The sequence below is a fragment of the Staurois parvus genome, unplaced genomic scaffold (assembly GCF_062004578.1).
Source record: "Staurois parvus isolate SC_StPar_1 unplaced genomic scaffold, SC_StPar_1.0 ptg000381l, whole genome shotgun sequence".
NCBI classification, from domain to species: domain Eukaryota; kingdom Metazoa; phylum Chordata; class Amphibia; order Anura; family Ranidae; genus Staurois; species Staurois parvus.
This window is the reverse complement of record NW_028318177.1, coordinates 140,321-157,594: the sequence shown is the minus strand read 5'-3', so window position 1 is coordinate 157,594 and position 17,274 is coordinate 140,321. Positions and strand designations below refer to the sequence as shown.

General features: G+C 40.2%; 1 protein-coding gene across 3 annotated transcripts in view; it reads right to left on the bottom strand.

Moving 5' to 3' along the window:
• Nucleotides 1–17,274, bottom strand: part of TRPM7 (transient receptor potential cation channel subfamily M member 7) — a 125,722-nt gene that overhangs the window by 31,608 nt on the left and 76,840 nt on the right. Inside the window, exons 26-29 of one of the 3 annotated variants that reach the window (XM_089685691.1) lie at nucleotides 15,454–15,536; nucleotides 12,561–12,657; nucleotides 10,842–10,915; nucleotides 6,663–6,703 (exon numbers count right to left, since the gene is read on the bottom strand). In XM_089685691.1, coding sequence (XP_089541817.1) covers nucleotides 6,663–6,703; nucleotides 10,842–10,915; nucleotides 12,561–12,657; nucleotides 15,454–15,536 — 295 coding nt within the window. The remainder of the gene's footprint in view (nucleotides 1–6,662; nucleotides 6,704–10,841; nucleotides 10,916–12,560; nucleotides 12,658–15,453; nucleotides 15,537–17,274) is intronic. The other 2 variants (XM_089685689.1, XM_089685690.1) reach the window with 2 other exon arrangements.

Here is a 17,274-nt window from a genome sequence, read left to right as displayed (position 1 = left end):
TGGTCTCCATCCTCCTCTGACCTCAATCCTATTGAGAAACTTTGGAGAATCCTAAAGCAAAAGATCTATGAGGGTGGGAGGCAGTTTACATCCAAACAGCAGCTCTGGGAGGCTATTCTGACATCTTGCAAACAAATGCAAGCAGAAACTGTTCAAAAACTCACAAGTTCAATGGATGCAAGACTTGTGAAGCTGCTATCAAATAAGGGGTCCTATGTTAAAATGTAACGTGACCTGTTAAAATGTTTACAAAGTTAAAATGTTGTTAAAAGTTTGATTGAAATAGCTTTTGATTTCAGTAAATACGCTGCAAACACAACAAATGACAATTTTCAGTTCTTTACAACCTATAAAGTGTTTTGAAACTTACTGTGCGTAATAATTTGGAACAGTGCATTGAAAGTTTTTTATGTTTAAAAAAAATACTGTTATGATTAGGAGGTTTGTTCAATAAAATGTGAATTGTACTCTAATAGTTGATAACATGAGAATTATGCTGACTGTTATTTACATCAATTATTTAGGTAAATGAGAAAAATATAATTTTCATAATAATTTGGAACACGGTGTAAACATTACAAAGAATATAACAGAATATGCAAAAAGGAAATCAAAGCCGCAAAAATTGAAAACGAACGACAGATTGCAAAAGATAGCAGGACAAACACCAAAAAATTCTTCAAACATATTAATAGTAAAAAGGTCTGGTCCAAGCATGTAGGCCCTTTACAAGGTAATCTAGAGTGGGTGACTGGGGACAAAGAGAAGGCAAATTTATTAAATAACTTATTCAGCTCTGTGTATACAAAGGAGCATGGGGGAGCTCTTGTCCATAATGGGCATGGTATTGACACAGCCCCAGATGATCCACATTGGCTCACAATTGATATGATCCAGGAATATTTAGACAGAATAAAGGTGAATAAAGCACCTGGACCGGATGGCATACACCCACGGGTCCTTAAAGAATTGAGCTCTGTCATTTCAAAGCCATTGTTTCTCATTTTTAAGGACTCTTTAATGACTGGCATAGTACCACTGGATTGGCATAAGGCCAATGTGATGCCTATATTTAAAAAGGGGTCAAAATCTTTACCAAGTAATTATAGACCTGTTAGTTTAACTTTTATAGTTGGGAAGATACTGAAGAGTTTAATAAAAGACACATAGATGAGTTCTTGGTGGAAAAAACAAAAAGACAGCAAGGATTAATGAAAGAGAAGTTGTCATCTGATTTTTTTTTTTATGAGGAGGTGAGCAAAACCTTGGACAGTGGGGTGGCGGTGGACGTGGTATACTTGGATTTTCCAAAAGCGGTTGACACAGTTCCCCACACATGGCTAATGTGTAAGGTAAAGTCTACAGGCTTGGAAAAATCCGTATGTAAATGGATAGAAAACTGGCTAAAAGATCGTATTCAGAGAGTAGTGGTTAATGATTCATACTCTGAATGGTCTAGGGTTGTCAGTGGTGTACCCCAAGGCTCAGTGTTGGTACCCTTACTTTTTAATATACAGTCAGGTCCATAAATATTGGGACATCGACACAATTCTAACATTTTTGGCTCTATACACCACCACAATGGATTTGAAATGAAACGAACAAGATGTGCTTTAACTGCAGACTGGCAGCTTTAATTTGAGGGTATTTACATCCAAATCAGGTGAACGGCGTAGGAATTACAACAGTTTGCATATGTGCCTCCCACTTGTTAAGGGACCAAAAGTAATGGGACAATTGGCTTCTCAGCTGTTCCATGGCCAGGTGTGGGTTATTCCCTCATTATCCCACTTAGAATGAGCAGATAAAAGGTCCAGAGTTTATTTCAAGTGTGCTATTTGCATTTGGATTCTGTTGCTCTCAACTCTCAAGATGAGATCCAAAGAGCTGTCACTATCAGTGAAGCAAGCCATCATTAGGCTGAAAAAACAAAACAAACCCATCAGAGAGATAGCAAAAACATTAGGCGTGGCCAAAACAACTGTTTGGAACATTCTTAAAAAGAAGGAACGCACCGGTGAGCTCAGCAACACCAAAAGACCGGAAGACCACGGAAAACAACTGTGGTGGATGACCAAAGAATTCTTTCCCTGGTGAAGAAAACACCCTTCACAACAGTTGGCCAAATCAAGAACACTCTCCAGGAGGTAGGAGTATGTGTGTCAAAGTCAACAATCAAGAGAAGACTTCACCAGAGTGAATACAGAGGGTTCACCACAAGATGGAAACCATTGGTGAGCCTCAAAAACAGGAAGGCCAGATTAGAGTTTGCCAAACGACATCTAAAAAAGCCTTCACAGTTCTGGAACAACATCCTATGGACAGATGAGACCAAGATCAACTTGTACCAGAGTGATGGGAAGAGAAAAGTATGGAGAAGGAAAGGAACTGCTCATGATCCTAAGCATACCACCTCATCAGTGAAGCATGGTGGTGGTAGTGTCATGGCGTGGGCATGTATGGCTGCCAATGGAACTGGTTCTCCTGTATTTATTGATGATGTGACTGCTGACAAAAGCAGCAGGATGAATTCTGAAGTGTTTCGGGCATTATTATTTGCTCATATTCAGCCAAATGCTTCACAACTCATTGGTTGCCGCTTCACAGTGCAGATGGACAATGACCCAAAGCATACTGCAAAAGCAACCAAAGAGTTTTTTAAGGGAAAGAAGTGGTATGTTATGCAATGGCCAAGTCAATCACCTGACCTGAATCCGATTGAGCATGCATTTCACTTGCTGAAGACAAAACTGAGGGGAAAATGCCCCAAGAACGAGCAGGAACTGAATACAGTTGCAGTAGAGGCCTGGCAGAGCATCACCAGGGATGAAACCCAGCGTCTGGTGATGTCTACGCGTTCCAGACTTCAGGCTGTAATTGACTGCAAAGGATGTGCAACCAAGTATTAAAAAGTGAAAGTTTGATTTATGATTATTATTCTGTCCCATTACTTTTGGTCCCTTAACAAATGGGAGGCACATATGCAAACTGTTGTTATTCCTACACCGTTCACCTGATTTGGATGTAAATACCCTCAAATTAAAGCTGACAGTCTGCAGTTAAAGCACATCTTGTTCGTTTCATTTCAAATCCATTGTGGTGGTGTATAGAGCCAAAAATGTTAGAATTGTGTCGATGTCCCAATATTTATGGACCTGACTGTATTTATAAACCATATAGGGTCTGGGATTAAAAATCCCATTTCAGTCTTTGCAGATGACACCAAGCTGTGCAGTGGAATAACGTCTTTACAGGATGTCTCCAATTTACAAGCTGACCTCAGTGCACTGTTTAATTGGGCAACTATGTGGCAAATGACGTTTAATGTTGATAAATGTAAGGTGAATCAATGGTGGAGAAGGATCTGGGAGTTCTGGTAGATCACAAGCTTAATAATGGCATGTAATTCCAAGCTGCGGTTTCTAAAGCGAGCAAAATCCTCTCTTGTATTAAAAGTGGTATAGACTCCAGAGAGAGATATAATTTTACCCCTGTACAGATCATTAGTAACACCTCATCTGGAATATACACTTCAGTTTTGGGCACCAATTCACAAAAAATGAACATTGGGGAACTGGAGAAAGCACAGAGAAGGGCAACTAAACTGATAAGAGGCATGGAGGAGCTCAGCTATGAGGAAAGATTAGAGGAACTGAATTTATTCTCTCGAGAAGAGGAGATTAAGGAGGGATATGATCAACATGTATAAATACATCAGTGGTTCATATAGTGAACTCAGTGTAGAGCTATTCACCCTGAGGTCATCACAGAGGACAAGGGGGCACTCTTTATGTATGGAGGAAAAAGATTTAATCTCCAAATACGGAAAGGTTTCTTCACAGTGAGAGCTGTGAAAATGTGGAATAGACTCCCTCAAAAGTTGGTTCTGGCCAGCTCAGTGGATTGCTTTAAAAAAAAGTTCTGGATTCTTTCCTAGATACACAGAATATAACTGGATACTGACCTTTATAGTTAAATTTGATCCAGAGAATATTCAACTGCCTTACCGGGGTTCAGAAAGTAATTTTTTCCCCTCTGGATCAACTGTGGGTATAGATTATAACTTTTTTTTTTTTTTTAATGGTTGAACTGGATGGACTTTTGTCTTTTTTGAGCCAGACTAACTATGTAACTATTATGGCAGTCACCTTGTGGAGGTGCTGAATCAAAGGCTGAAACAGACCACTTCTGAACAAAGTCCTCACTAAACAGGCAGAGAGACAAAAATCGCAATGTATTGCAAAAGGGTAAAGCGGCTCAGTTTGAGATAACAACTCAGAATCAGACAGTCTTTGTAGTCTGCATTGGCTCAGAAGTGGCCAAGGCTACATTTAAATTGGATGCTGCAGTCCATGGCTCAAAAGCTGCCAAGACAAGTAAATTGGATCCTGATTATACTGGAGAGGGGATGGCAGTGCTCTTGCGGTCTCAGCGATCAGTTGAAACCTGGTTAATTTGGAGCATAAAATCCTGCAGGACTGTAGTAAAAACCTCAGTTGAAAGGGCAGAGGGCCCATCCACAATGGATCTCAAATGACGAACAAATAGATTGTAATACCAGAAGGCAGCACGATTCCAGGCTACAGATATCACTACTATTAGAGGTGTGCTGCAGGCAGTCCTCATCTATAAGGGGATGGCATGCTGGGGGAAGCTGGCACAGCAGCACTGTGCCTCAACCAGGGCATCGTCCCTTTCCCCCTATTCTAGTATTAGCATCTAGAACCACATGTTGCAGCCATGAAGGCAATGTACAGGGTAATTGTTAGAGAAGTTCAAAACTGGAGGTTAGGGCACCTGGAGGTGACTGGAAAAGTCAGTGGGAAAATAGGAAACATACAGGGCCTGGCACCCAATAACAATGAGGGAGACCCCAATGTCCAGCTCAAATGGCCTACTCAAAAATTGAGTCTTCAGAAAGCACAAGCAGAAGGCAACGCCAGCATTTCAGCACCTGGAGAACAGAGCTTAGTGCCTTAGAGCACTTCCAGGCTCACCTGGCAATGCCCAGTTCAGTGGGATCTGGCTGTGGTAACAGCCCAAAAGCTAGGCTGAAGATGACTGCACCAGATAGCTGCAAATCAGTGGGAAGACCACCTTCAGCTGTCTACAGTAGTCCAGAATGAAGACAAAAAGATGCCTAAAAAAATAAGTAAAATAAATCATATAAATCATTATAGATATATATATATATAATTTTTTTTTTTAACAGAAAAAGTTATATCTTTAAAACAGTAGCATGTAGAAGGCGTCCATCCTCTTACAGTACCAGCAAAAAACTGTGGCATGCTGATAGGCCGGCCTACAACTTTTTTTTTTTGGCTTTTTTCTAGTCCTTCTGTAGCAAGCAGTAAATCCTGAAGGTTTAAGACTGGGTGTCCCTCAATGGACAAGACAGAAAAAGTCATTTCTTTAAGCTATTACTACTGCTATTTAAAGAGGTTGTAAAGGCTCAAGGTTTTTTACCTTCATGCATTCTATGTATTAAGGTAAAAAAAAAACCTTCCGTGTGTAGTGGCTCCCTCCTAATACTTAACTGAGACCCATCGCGATTCAGAGATGTGCACTCTCCCTCCTCATTGGTTCCCACTGCTGTCAATAACAGCCAGTAAGGAGAGAGTGGGGGGGGGGGGGGGCGGACTCTGTGTGAATAGACACGCAGAGCAGCGTCTCAGGAGCGAGCCTGCTTGGGTGTCCCCATAGCAAGCTGCTTGCTATGGGGGCACTAAGCAGGAGGGAGGGACCAGGAGCACTGGCGGGGAACCTGAGAAGAGGAGGATCAGGGCTGCTCTGTGTAAAACCATTGCGCAGAGCAGGTATGTTTGTCATTTTTTTTTTTTTTTTTTTTAAAGAGCTATAATATCACTTTAAAAGCAAGTAAGAAAGTACCTCTAGGTTCTTTCCAAAGTGATATTAAAGCTTTAAATAAAAAAAAAAAAACATGTCATACTTCCCTGCTCTGTGCAATGGTTTTACACAGAGCAGCCCTGATCCTTTTCTTCTTGGGTCTCCCACCGGCGCTCCTGGCTCCTCCCCTTGACCAGTGCCCCCAATAGCAAGCCGTTTGCTAAGGGGGCACTGGTGCATGCTCGTTCCCAAGTCCTGCTCTTTGCATCCATAAGACATATAGAGCTGTGGCTTGGCCCTGCCCCTGCTCTCCCCTCACTGGCTTACTAACTATAATTGATAGCAGTGGAAGACAGTGTCTCAGCCAATGAGGAGAGAAAGAACTAGGACAACCAAGGCTCCTGTGCACATCGCTGGATCAAGAGAGGGGCTCAGGTGTGTATTGGGGGAAGATATGTGGGGAAAATCACAAGTTTTTTTTACCTTCTTGCAAGTTTATACACTAAAGCTGAACTTTACCCATAACAACTTGATACAAAAATAATGTTCTTTAGCAAGGAAAATACATTCCACATTAATAATGATGCAACCAAAATTATTGTGTGCTCTAAATTGCCTCCAGCATTGTTTCTTCTTGCTGGGGGTTACCATTTTGCTGAAGCCTGAAGTGAGTTAGCAGGACTTAATTTTCTGAATAAAGTTTCACTTTAATTGCATGTAATTGTAATAAAAGCCAATATAATGTTTTCCTTTACAATAAATGCGTAATGCAAGCAGAGATATAGGTATACAGTAAAACAGGTATTATTTCTTACATGGGTTTACCCAAGGTGGATGACTGGGCTTGCAACCAATCCTGAGAAAGGAACAAAAAACACTATTACGTACTAAAACCAGATGCTACAATTAACAATACTAGTAAAAAAACACAATACTGATTAATAAAAATTGGAGAACAGAAAATGGAGCTGTTGCCCTTACAACCAGTCTGGACAACCTACCAACGTATCATTCAAATGGAGAAGACTGGTTGGTGCACATTGGTATGAATGCACATTGCTTACTAACACACCATATGCATTATGTATGTTATGAGGACTTCAAAATATATACATATTTGCAGTCTTTAGTATAGGCCACATGAGCTTGGCTGCATGGGTACATCCATTCGATTATAAGACCCAAAGACCTTCAGCACAACCACTAAGGACAGAGTGTAATGCTAAAAATGAATGACCCCCATTATGTGCCAAAATGTGCCTAATGGTAAACTTACCACAATAAAAAATAAAACTAAATATAGATTCAAAGGAATGCGCTAAATAAAATGTCACTATTTAATTAAGTGTCCATAATAAATCTGTGCAAGTCCAAAACACCATAAAAACTCAAAATTTCATCTGTGAACTCATAACACCGTGATTGATCCACCACCAAATGAATTAGATGGACACACCAGAGCTAAATGCTGATCAGATTATAGACCAGCACTTTTGCTCTGGGAGCGATGGGTAAACGATATCCAGATTGTAGATATAATATTTTGCAGTAATATTCACATATCCAGGTGATCAGTAGCAATATTCGGCAATGATGAACAACATCTCACTAACAGAAGCAATGCTCTGCAGCCAAAAATCTCAGGATGAATCTCTCCATGTGCCACCGTATCTCCATAAATGTATGAGCCACACTCAGGGACAAAAGGAAAAGAAATGATGGTGCAGCACATTTAAAACACATATACATTTATTAAAACATCCAAAGCACTCACAAATAGGGTGTCCAGACAGTCACCAGCTTCATCAGCAATATACAGCACTGAGTAGTGGACGATCCCCGCTCACCGCAGATCACCTCCGACACACACAGGGGGAAAAAACATCCTGACATCATCAAGTAGGCCACACCCAACACGCTTCGTCACCACGACGTCATCAAGGGGCAGCACCGCCCCTTGGCGTCATGGTGACGAAACGCGTTGGGCATGGCCTACTTGATGTTGACGTCAGGACGTTTTTTCCCGTGTGTGTTGGAGGTGATCCGCGGATCGTCCACTACTCAGTGCTGTATATTGCTGATCAAGCTGGTGTCTGTCTGGACACCCTATTTGTGAGTGCTTTGGATGTTTTAATAAATGTATATGTGTTTTAAACGTGCTGCACCATCATTTCTTTTCCTTTTGTCCCTGAGTGTGGCTCATACATTTATGGAGATACGGTGGCACATGGAGATATTCATCCTGAGATTTTTGGCTGCAGAGCATTGCTTCTGTTAGTGAGATGTTGTTCATCATTGCCGAATATTGCTACTGATCACCTGGATATGTGAATATTACTGCAAAATATTATATCTACAATCTGGATATCGTTTACCCATCGCTCCCAGAGCAAAAGCGCTGGTGCTGGTCTATAATTTTATCAGCATTTAGCTCTGGTGTGTCCATCTAATTCATTTGGTGGTGGATCAATCACGGTGTTAAGAGTTCACAGATGAAATTTTGAGTTTTTATGGTGTTTGGACTTGCACAGATTTATTATGGACACTTAATTACATAGTGACATTTTATTTAGCGCATTCCTTTAAAATTATTTTGGCATAAAATGAAAAAATATATACAAATTTTTTTGGGTTGGGAGATGCTGCTATTTATATATATATATATTTTTTTTTATAGAAAGTGTGGCGATTTTCCTATTTTATTTTATTTAGTGTAAATATAGATTCAACCTTAACTTTCAGTGTTACCATAAAAAATGGACTATTGTCAATACGGCTGCTCACACCCCTTGTGTTCCCACAAGTGTACAAAATGCCGCAATGTATCCAACAATAGTGCCGCGCAGTATAGCAATAATGATCAAATCAATTATACCATGTCCTGAAATAAATATATCAAAACCATAACCAACATATTATAACTTATCAATAAATAAGTGACAGTGATTTCCACCAGTCTCAAGTGTCCATACTATCTTGCAACCATACAGTGGTAATAAAAAGAAGAATCAAACCCCCCTATAAAATAATCACATCTTGTTGCTTTACAGCCTGAACCGAAGACAGACACACAGGTTTTTTTCTATCCAGCTGTATTTATTCAAGATCACCACACACACTCACACACACTAAAGCATGGAGGTGGTAATAACCTGTTATGAGAATGTTCCTCTGCAGCAGGGACTGGAGCACTTGTCAGGATAGAAGAAAAAATGGCTGGGACAAAATACTGTCAAATTCTTGAGCTAAATCTGCTGCCCTCTTCCAGAAAGTTGTCAATGGGAAGAAGGTTTACCTTCCAACATGACAAAGACCCAAATCACACAGCAAAAATGAGCACACAATAGTTGAAAGAGAAAAAGGTGAATGTCCTTGCCTGGCGTAATCAGAGTCCAGACTTAAACCCCATTGAAAATCTGTGGAATGACTTGAAGACTGCAGTCCACAAATGGTCACCATCAAATGTAACTGAACCTGAGCAGATCTGCAAAGAAGAATGGGCAAATATTGCAAATTTTAGATGTGCATAATTAGTAGAGACACATCCCAACAGACTAATGGCGGTAATTAAAGCAAAAGGTGGTTCATCAAAATACTGACACAAGGGGGTGGTCGTTTTTCCAACTCAGTGATTCTGATTTTTTAATTTATTTCTGACATGTTGGTGTTAGATCTTTCACATGGATGTTATAAGTTGCACTGAGTAAATAAAGCTGGATAAAACATTTTCAGGTCTCATTTCAGGTTGCAAAGTAACAAAATGTGATTATTTTAAAGGGGGATGCGTTAATATTTCATCAACTTCAATATTTCACCACGTGTATATCTCTTTACATCATACATATGCTCTCATCTTGAATTCTGACCCAATAACAGGTCTTATGCGCTTGCCCCTTAAAGTGGGGTCTCTTATACCACAGTTCTTGTGCCTTTCGCCACCTTGCTGCTGTTCTCAGTCCTTCATCCTCAGTATTCACACGATGAATGGAGATAATTCACTCAAGACACATTAGGAAATATAGTGCTTTCCATATAATAGACTCTATTTTTATAAAATATGTGTTATACTCAACTTAATCTGTGTACTAGCTCTGGTGAACATCAGTATCCATGTATATAAACAACAAGAAAACCTCCAACAAAATTGCCAACCACACACTTCCCAACACTCAATCGTGTAACTTCATCAGGGAATAAGGAGGTCGGTACATGCCAAGTGCCTTTTATATCCCAATAGCTGATTTGTTCCCATGGAGGCAGAGTAAATTGAATAGCAGATACATGGTGAGATAATGAAGTTGATGAAATATTAATGTAGCACAGAATTTTTAATACTGGATACCACAGTTATTGAACATTAAATTGTAAAATATATTATATTATTATTATTATTATACAGGATTTATATAGCACCAACAGTTTGCGCAGCGCTTTACAATATAAGGGAGACAGTACAATTACAATACTTTCAGTACAGAAGGAATGTGAGGGCCTTGCTCGTGGAGCTTACAATCTAAAGGATATATGGTTGCAAGATAATACGGACACTTGGGACTGGCTGAAATCACTGTCATTTATTTATTTATTGATAAGTTATAAGATCCTGATATTGGTTTTGATATACAGTATTTATTTCAGCACATGGTATAATTGATTTGTTCATTATTATTATACTGCGCGGCACTATTTTTGGATACATCCATCTGACTGCTTGTGCTTACAAAAATATGACAGCAGCACAGGATTACACAGAGCAGTGAGAGTTGGGTCTGCTGACAGTAAGATCTAGCAGAATTAGGGCACTCTGTTGAGCAGACTATTATCTTGACCTTTTCCCACACTGATCGCATTACAAGAATCGACCTTGATCTGGCCTATTTAATGAAACCGCATAAGCAAAATCAATTAATAGACAGAACCAAGGCCACCTAAAAGCCATTCGGCTTATCAGGAACAAATGTGCATTACAAAACAAAATGAACAATTGTCCTAACCGCTATAAAAACCTCTTTAGAGTCCACATTGGTCACCTCCTCAGTCAGCGATGCTCTTCGACTGCTGCTGTGAACTAGAAAAAAATTACAAAGTAAGAGACAGATAAAGAGAATATTATGTTAGCTGTATGTATTTTTTAAGGCTGCCTACATCAGAGTTTATATGCAATTGGGCAGCTTTTATGTCTGCTACATTTATCGGTACAGCAAGATTGTCAGGTGCACGCTTTCCTGTATATAAGAGGCTTTGATAGCCACCAAAGTTTCCTTTGATCCTGGGAAAGTGTCATACTTCTACCTCCCTATTACTGTGATGAAAAGTGCTAAATACAACACACACAAAAATCATGTTAGTACATTAATGAGTGTGTATTCAGCCATAAGCTTTATTATTAAATTAATAAAGGCCAACAAAATGAGCAAGAGAGACTAAACTCCAGCCTTACCACAGTTGTACAGGTTTCTCTACTATTCTGAAATTGGTTACTGTGATTTCATTGTTGCAGCAAATCTGATACAGTTCACGTCTAGCATCATTTAGCGCTTTCCTTCCTATCCCTGGCCCATCCCTTTCAATCATTGGCCCTCAGTTCTTTCAATCCTGGTGGCTCAGGACCACATGTGGACATTGCCTAGGATAGTCTACATACAAATGCAATCTGTCAAGGAATTAAATGTGAACAAGAAATTGTGCTCAGAGAACTGATAAAGCAGCTGGCACAACAATCGATACAGACTCTTCAAATGGGTACAAATCAAAAGTGCAGTTCCATCTGAGATAATATTCAACAAATAAAGCAAATTATATAATAAAGTGAGTTCTCATAGTAAAACTGTGAAAAGAAAAATAGCAGTCCCAAAGTGATGAAAAAAAACAGGATCCTCAACTACACAATAAAATGATATAACTTTCCTTGCCCCAAACAACATCAGATGTGATGAAACGCGTAGGGTAGAGCAAACACTAGTGACGGCATCACACACCCCGATTCTAGGAAGCAGCTCGTCTAAGCTTTGGGACCGGAAAATGATAGATAAGCGCTTATCCTTTTTAATACTGTGAGTAATTAGCACTTTTTAATAAACTTTATACTGCGATTTTACGCTACGTGGCTCCGTTGTATGGTCAACGTCAATGCTCTCTTTCCATTGTATGGTCAAGTTGTAACAGTTGGAATATGAGGCTCTTATGATGGTGTAATCACATCCAGAGGAGTTGTTCAACATCCCAAGCGGGGACCATATTAATAAACAGGCGTATTTGACTCTACTTGGTTGAAATAGTTAATTTTCCTTGGTAAGTGTGTTTTATAAAGCACACGGTGGTGAATCACTATGATATATCAAGAGCCACTTTAGTGGGTGGATGAAGATCTGTTTTTTTCCCACTTTGGGACTTCTTTTATTCTTTTCATAATTTGCTATGGACTTAATCTGCCTAGGAATGCCTGCTCCTCCAGACAGAAATTCACCCATCAATGCATTTTGATATTTCCATAACTCCTCTGAGGAGTAGCTAGTCCAGTGAATTAAAATTTTTGTTTGCTCCAAAGAATGTGGTCATGGTTATCTGCCTAAAGATATTTTTAGTAGCAGATATTTCATTCATATAAACTCAAGTAATGTCACCACTTTCCTAAGGGACCCTTCACATAAGAAGGAAATGCATGTGACTAAGTTATCATTTATTATCACTCAAACCATCTCCTCAAGACTTACACTGCTCTAAGCGCAAGGACTGAGAGATCTTATGGAATTCCATGAATCCAGCACAGGATCGTACTTGTTTCAGGCTAGAAGGATGATATGGGTCCATCTACAAAATAAAGGAAAAAAATTCTAGCAAACCATACTGGGGGGGATTAAATCAAGGCAATTTGTGTCATGTTAGAGGAAAATTGTTGATTATGTCACAACTTAATGACAATTTTGGCTTTATGTTCCTCTGGAACTGAATATCTGAAACACTTCCATTATTCCCCCAACTTCTCCAAATAGCTTATCTGTGTGTAGAATGGCACTACTTCACAGGAGAGAAGTTGCAAGATTAATATACACCTTACCAACACGTACACCAGTGGTTCTCAACCTGTGGGTCGCGACCCCTTTGGGGGTCGAACGACCCTTTCACAGGGGTCCCCTAAGACCATCAGAAAACACATATTTCCGATGTGTAAAGAACAGCTACTGTGTAGAAAGCAGCTACTGTGTTGAAAGCAGCAGTATTGGAGGTAAAACGACACTCATGAATTATAATTACTGGGTAAATAATTTTATGGTTGGGGGTCACCACAACATGAGGAACTGTATTAAAGGGTCATGGCATTAGGAAGGTTGAGAACCACTGACGTACACAAATCTGGGGTACAATCTGCTATTTGTCGCACTACCATGAGACAAATTTCTAAACAGTATCTATAAGGCTCAGTCAACTTTACCTAGAGGGTTCCTGTAATTTTGCTGAGGATTTGAAAGCGCTTTTTGGCCTTCATGATAATGGAGTCTTAAGATCTGGTAAGTGTGCATCTATATCACCTGGTGATGGGGATCCTCATGAGTGCATTATTACTATAATAAGTGCATTTGATTGTTTTATCTGGGGTCAACACATCTGGTGAGTGGTAATATTTTTCATTGGGGTTGGAGTTATATGAAAGAATCTTAAGAAGCCTGATTCCTGATGCTGCAATCTGGGTGAATTAAGTCAACGTTTGGCGCTACAACTGTGATTTACAGTCAGATCCATAAATATTGGGACATCGACACAATTCTAACATTTTTGGCTCTATACACCACCACAATAGATTTGAAATGAAACGAACAAGATGTGCTTTAACTGCAGACTGTCAGCTTTAATTTGAGGGTATTTACATCCAAATCAGGTGAACGGTGTAGGAATTACAACAGTTTTCATATGTGCCTCCCACTTGTTAAGGGACCAAAAGTAATGGGACAATTGGCTTTTCAGCTGGTCCATGGCCAGGCGTGTGTTATTCCCTCATTATCCCAATTACAATGAGCAGATAAAAGGTCCAGAGTTCATTTCAAGTGTGCCATTTGCATTTGGAATCTGTTGCTGTCAACTCTCAAGATGAGATCCAAAGAGCTGTCACTATCAGTGAAGCAAGCCAACATTAGGCTGAAAAAACAAAACAAACCCATCAGAGATATAGCAAAAACATTATACGTGGCCAAAAAAACTGTTTGGAACATTCTTAAAAAGAAGGAACGCACCGGTGAGCTGGAAGACCACGGAAAACAACTGTGGTGGATGACCGAAGAATTCTTTCCCTGGTGAAGAAAACACCCTTCACAACAGTTGGCCAGATCAAGAACACTCTCCAGGAGGTAGGTGTATGTGTGTCAAAGTCAGCAATCAAGAGAAGACTTCACCAGAGTGAATACAGAGGGTTCACCACAAGATGTAAACCATTGGTGAGCCTCAAAAACAGGAAGGCCAGATTAGAGTTTGCCAAACAACATAAAAAAGCCTTCACAGTTCTGGAACAACATCCTATGGACAGATGAGACCAAGATCAACTTGTACCAGAGTGATGGGAAGGGAAGAGAATGGAGAAGGAAAGGAACTGCTCATGATCCTAAGCATACCACCTCATCAGTGAAGCATGGTGGTGGTAGTGTCATGGCGTGGGCATGTATGGCTGCCAATGGAACTGGTTCTCTTGTATTTATTGATGATGTGACTGCTGACAAAAGCAGCAGGATGAATTCCGAAGTGTTTCGGGCAATATTATCTGCTCATATTCAGCCAAATGCTTCACAACTCATTGGACGCTGCTTCACAGTGCAGATGGACAATGACCCAAAGCATACTGCAAAAGCCATCAAAGAGTTTTTTAAGGGAAAGAAGTGGAATGTTATGCAATGGCCAAGTCAATCACCTGACCTGAATCCGATTGAGCATGCATTTCACTTGCTGAAGACAAAACTGAAGGGAAAATGCCCCAAGAACAAGCAGGAACTGAAGACAGTTGCAGTAGAGGCCTGGCAGAGCATCACCAGAGATGAAACCCAGCGTCTGGTGATGTCTATGCGTTCCAGACTTCAGGCTGTAATTGACTGCAAAGGTTTTGCAACCAAGTATTAAAAAGTGAAAGTTTGATTTATGATTATTATTCTGTCCCATTACTTTTGGTCCCTTAACAAGTGGAAAGCATATATGCAAACTGTTGTAATTCCTACACCGTTCACCTGATTTGGATGTAAATACCCTCAAATTAAAGCTGACAGTCTGCAGTTAAAGCACATCTTGTTCGTTTCATTTCAAATCCATTGTGGTGGTGTATAGAGCCAAAAATGTTAGAATTGTGTCGATGTCCCAATATTTATGGACCTGACTGTATTTACAGGTTCATTTTAAGTCATGAAAAGACCCCTGAAAGCATTTATTGAAAACAGTAAGAAAAAAACAGTAAACATCAGCACTCATAAAACCCTAGGCCTTATGAGTAAATGCTGACATGCAAAACAGATCCAGTGTCTTTGTAGCATTTGTGGGCTTTTGTCATTGTGAATACATGATCACTGGTCCTTGGATGTATCGGTTACGGGTCATTTCAATACTTGAATAATAAACAAGCCTGCAGTTTACCATTTCAGCTGGGTTTATGTCTTCTTTGCTTTGGGGTTCTGATTTCTTCTGTTGTTTTTGAACCATTATACTATCCCTATGACCTGGAAAAAAAAAAAATTCAGGTCAGACACAGTAACATTATTATTATTACTACAGGTACTTATATAGCTCTGTCAATTCACGAAGCACTTTACATATATATTGTACATTCACATCAGTCCCTAACCCTCAAGGGGCGTACAATCTAAGGCCCCTAACTCACATTCATACATACACATACTTGGGCCAATTTAGACAGGAGCTAATTCACCTACCAGCATGTCTTTGGAGTGTGGGAGGAAACCGGAGTACCCAGTGGAAACCCACGCAGGCACAGGGAGAACATGCAAACTCCAGGCAGGTGGTGCCATGGTTGGGATTTGAACCAATGACCCTAGTACTGCCAGGCAGAAGTGTTAACCATTTAGCCACTGTGCTGCCCCTATAGATCTACTTAAAATCTATGAAAACAACATTTTTTGCCACTATCTTTAAAGCACACATTACAACAAATACCCTGAAGGTAGGCAAACATACATTAAACTTAAAACATTACATAGGGTACATTCACATTTGCGAATGCACCCTGTGTGGGATTAGCTGCGAGTAGGCAGCACCACTGAAAGTCATGGGAAGCTGCCGATGCTTGAATCTAATTGTGTCAACTTGCATGTACAGTAATAACTCATGCAGCTTTCATGTGCCCGTGGCCATTTATTTAATTTTACATACAGCACAGAGCCCTCACTGCGATGAAGCCCAAAAACCTCATGTAGCCCAGAGAGGTGTCTAGACTTAGGAAGCAATGATACACTCTTCCTTCCTGTGTTTAATGAGCTGTAAAACAAAATACTTCATCCCCATGTAGTGTAAAACAAAAGGAGGTGGCACCCCAGGAAGAACACAGGAGGAGATAGGACATGACTTTAGACGTAAGGGTTAATGGAGAGAAGAAGGTTATGTTCTTACAGAGGCCATTATAACCACTTTGAGAACAAATGGAGTGCCCTGGGAGCAACAGCACCTGAGGAAGTCCCCAGAGGAGCACATAAAATCACAAAGACAACAAAGAAGAGCAACTTCTTGCAAAAGGAAGTGCACAAGGAGCGCAAAAGCCAAGGTGTTAGCAAGAGGATATACAAGACCTTACAAAAGACCTGCAGGGGGGAATCTCCATGCCCCTGGGAAGAGAGGAGCATACGACCCAGAGGTTGGAATGTGTCTAACTAGCGAATATTAAACAATCTGAGATACTGGAAGATATCTGATGGAGAGGCTGTAGAGCAGTTACATAATTAAGATGTACAGTGAGATGGGCTGACAAGTACCTACAGACCACATGTGGAGTGTAAACAAGCAATTACAGGAGTTACTGAGAACAAGGGCCTGCAAACGTTTTCGGCACTAGGCTGGCAAAGAAGTTGACTGATGCCAATACTAATTCCTTTTGAGGAGGCGAAAGCAGAATGATTTTTCAGCTCATAAAACATCGTCTATTGATCTTTGGCCCTGATATAAGGAGAGAGGGCATATCAAATATCAGGGAACAGCCAGAGGGTTACAGGCCAGGGAGGTCTGTGTAAACAGGGCAATGTAACAGAGCTAACCTCCATACACAATGAGAAGTAGAGTTCCAGTGACCTTAAGTGGAAAAGACAGGAACTTGCTGTCCTACAGGAGTCCACCAGTAGAACCTGAGAGGAATTCTCAAGGAGATGCAACCAAAGGGTACTAATGGCGGTATGTTCATGAACATGGGGTCATTGTTAGACAAAATGTCATGATAAAGGGAATACCATT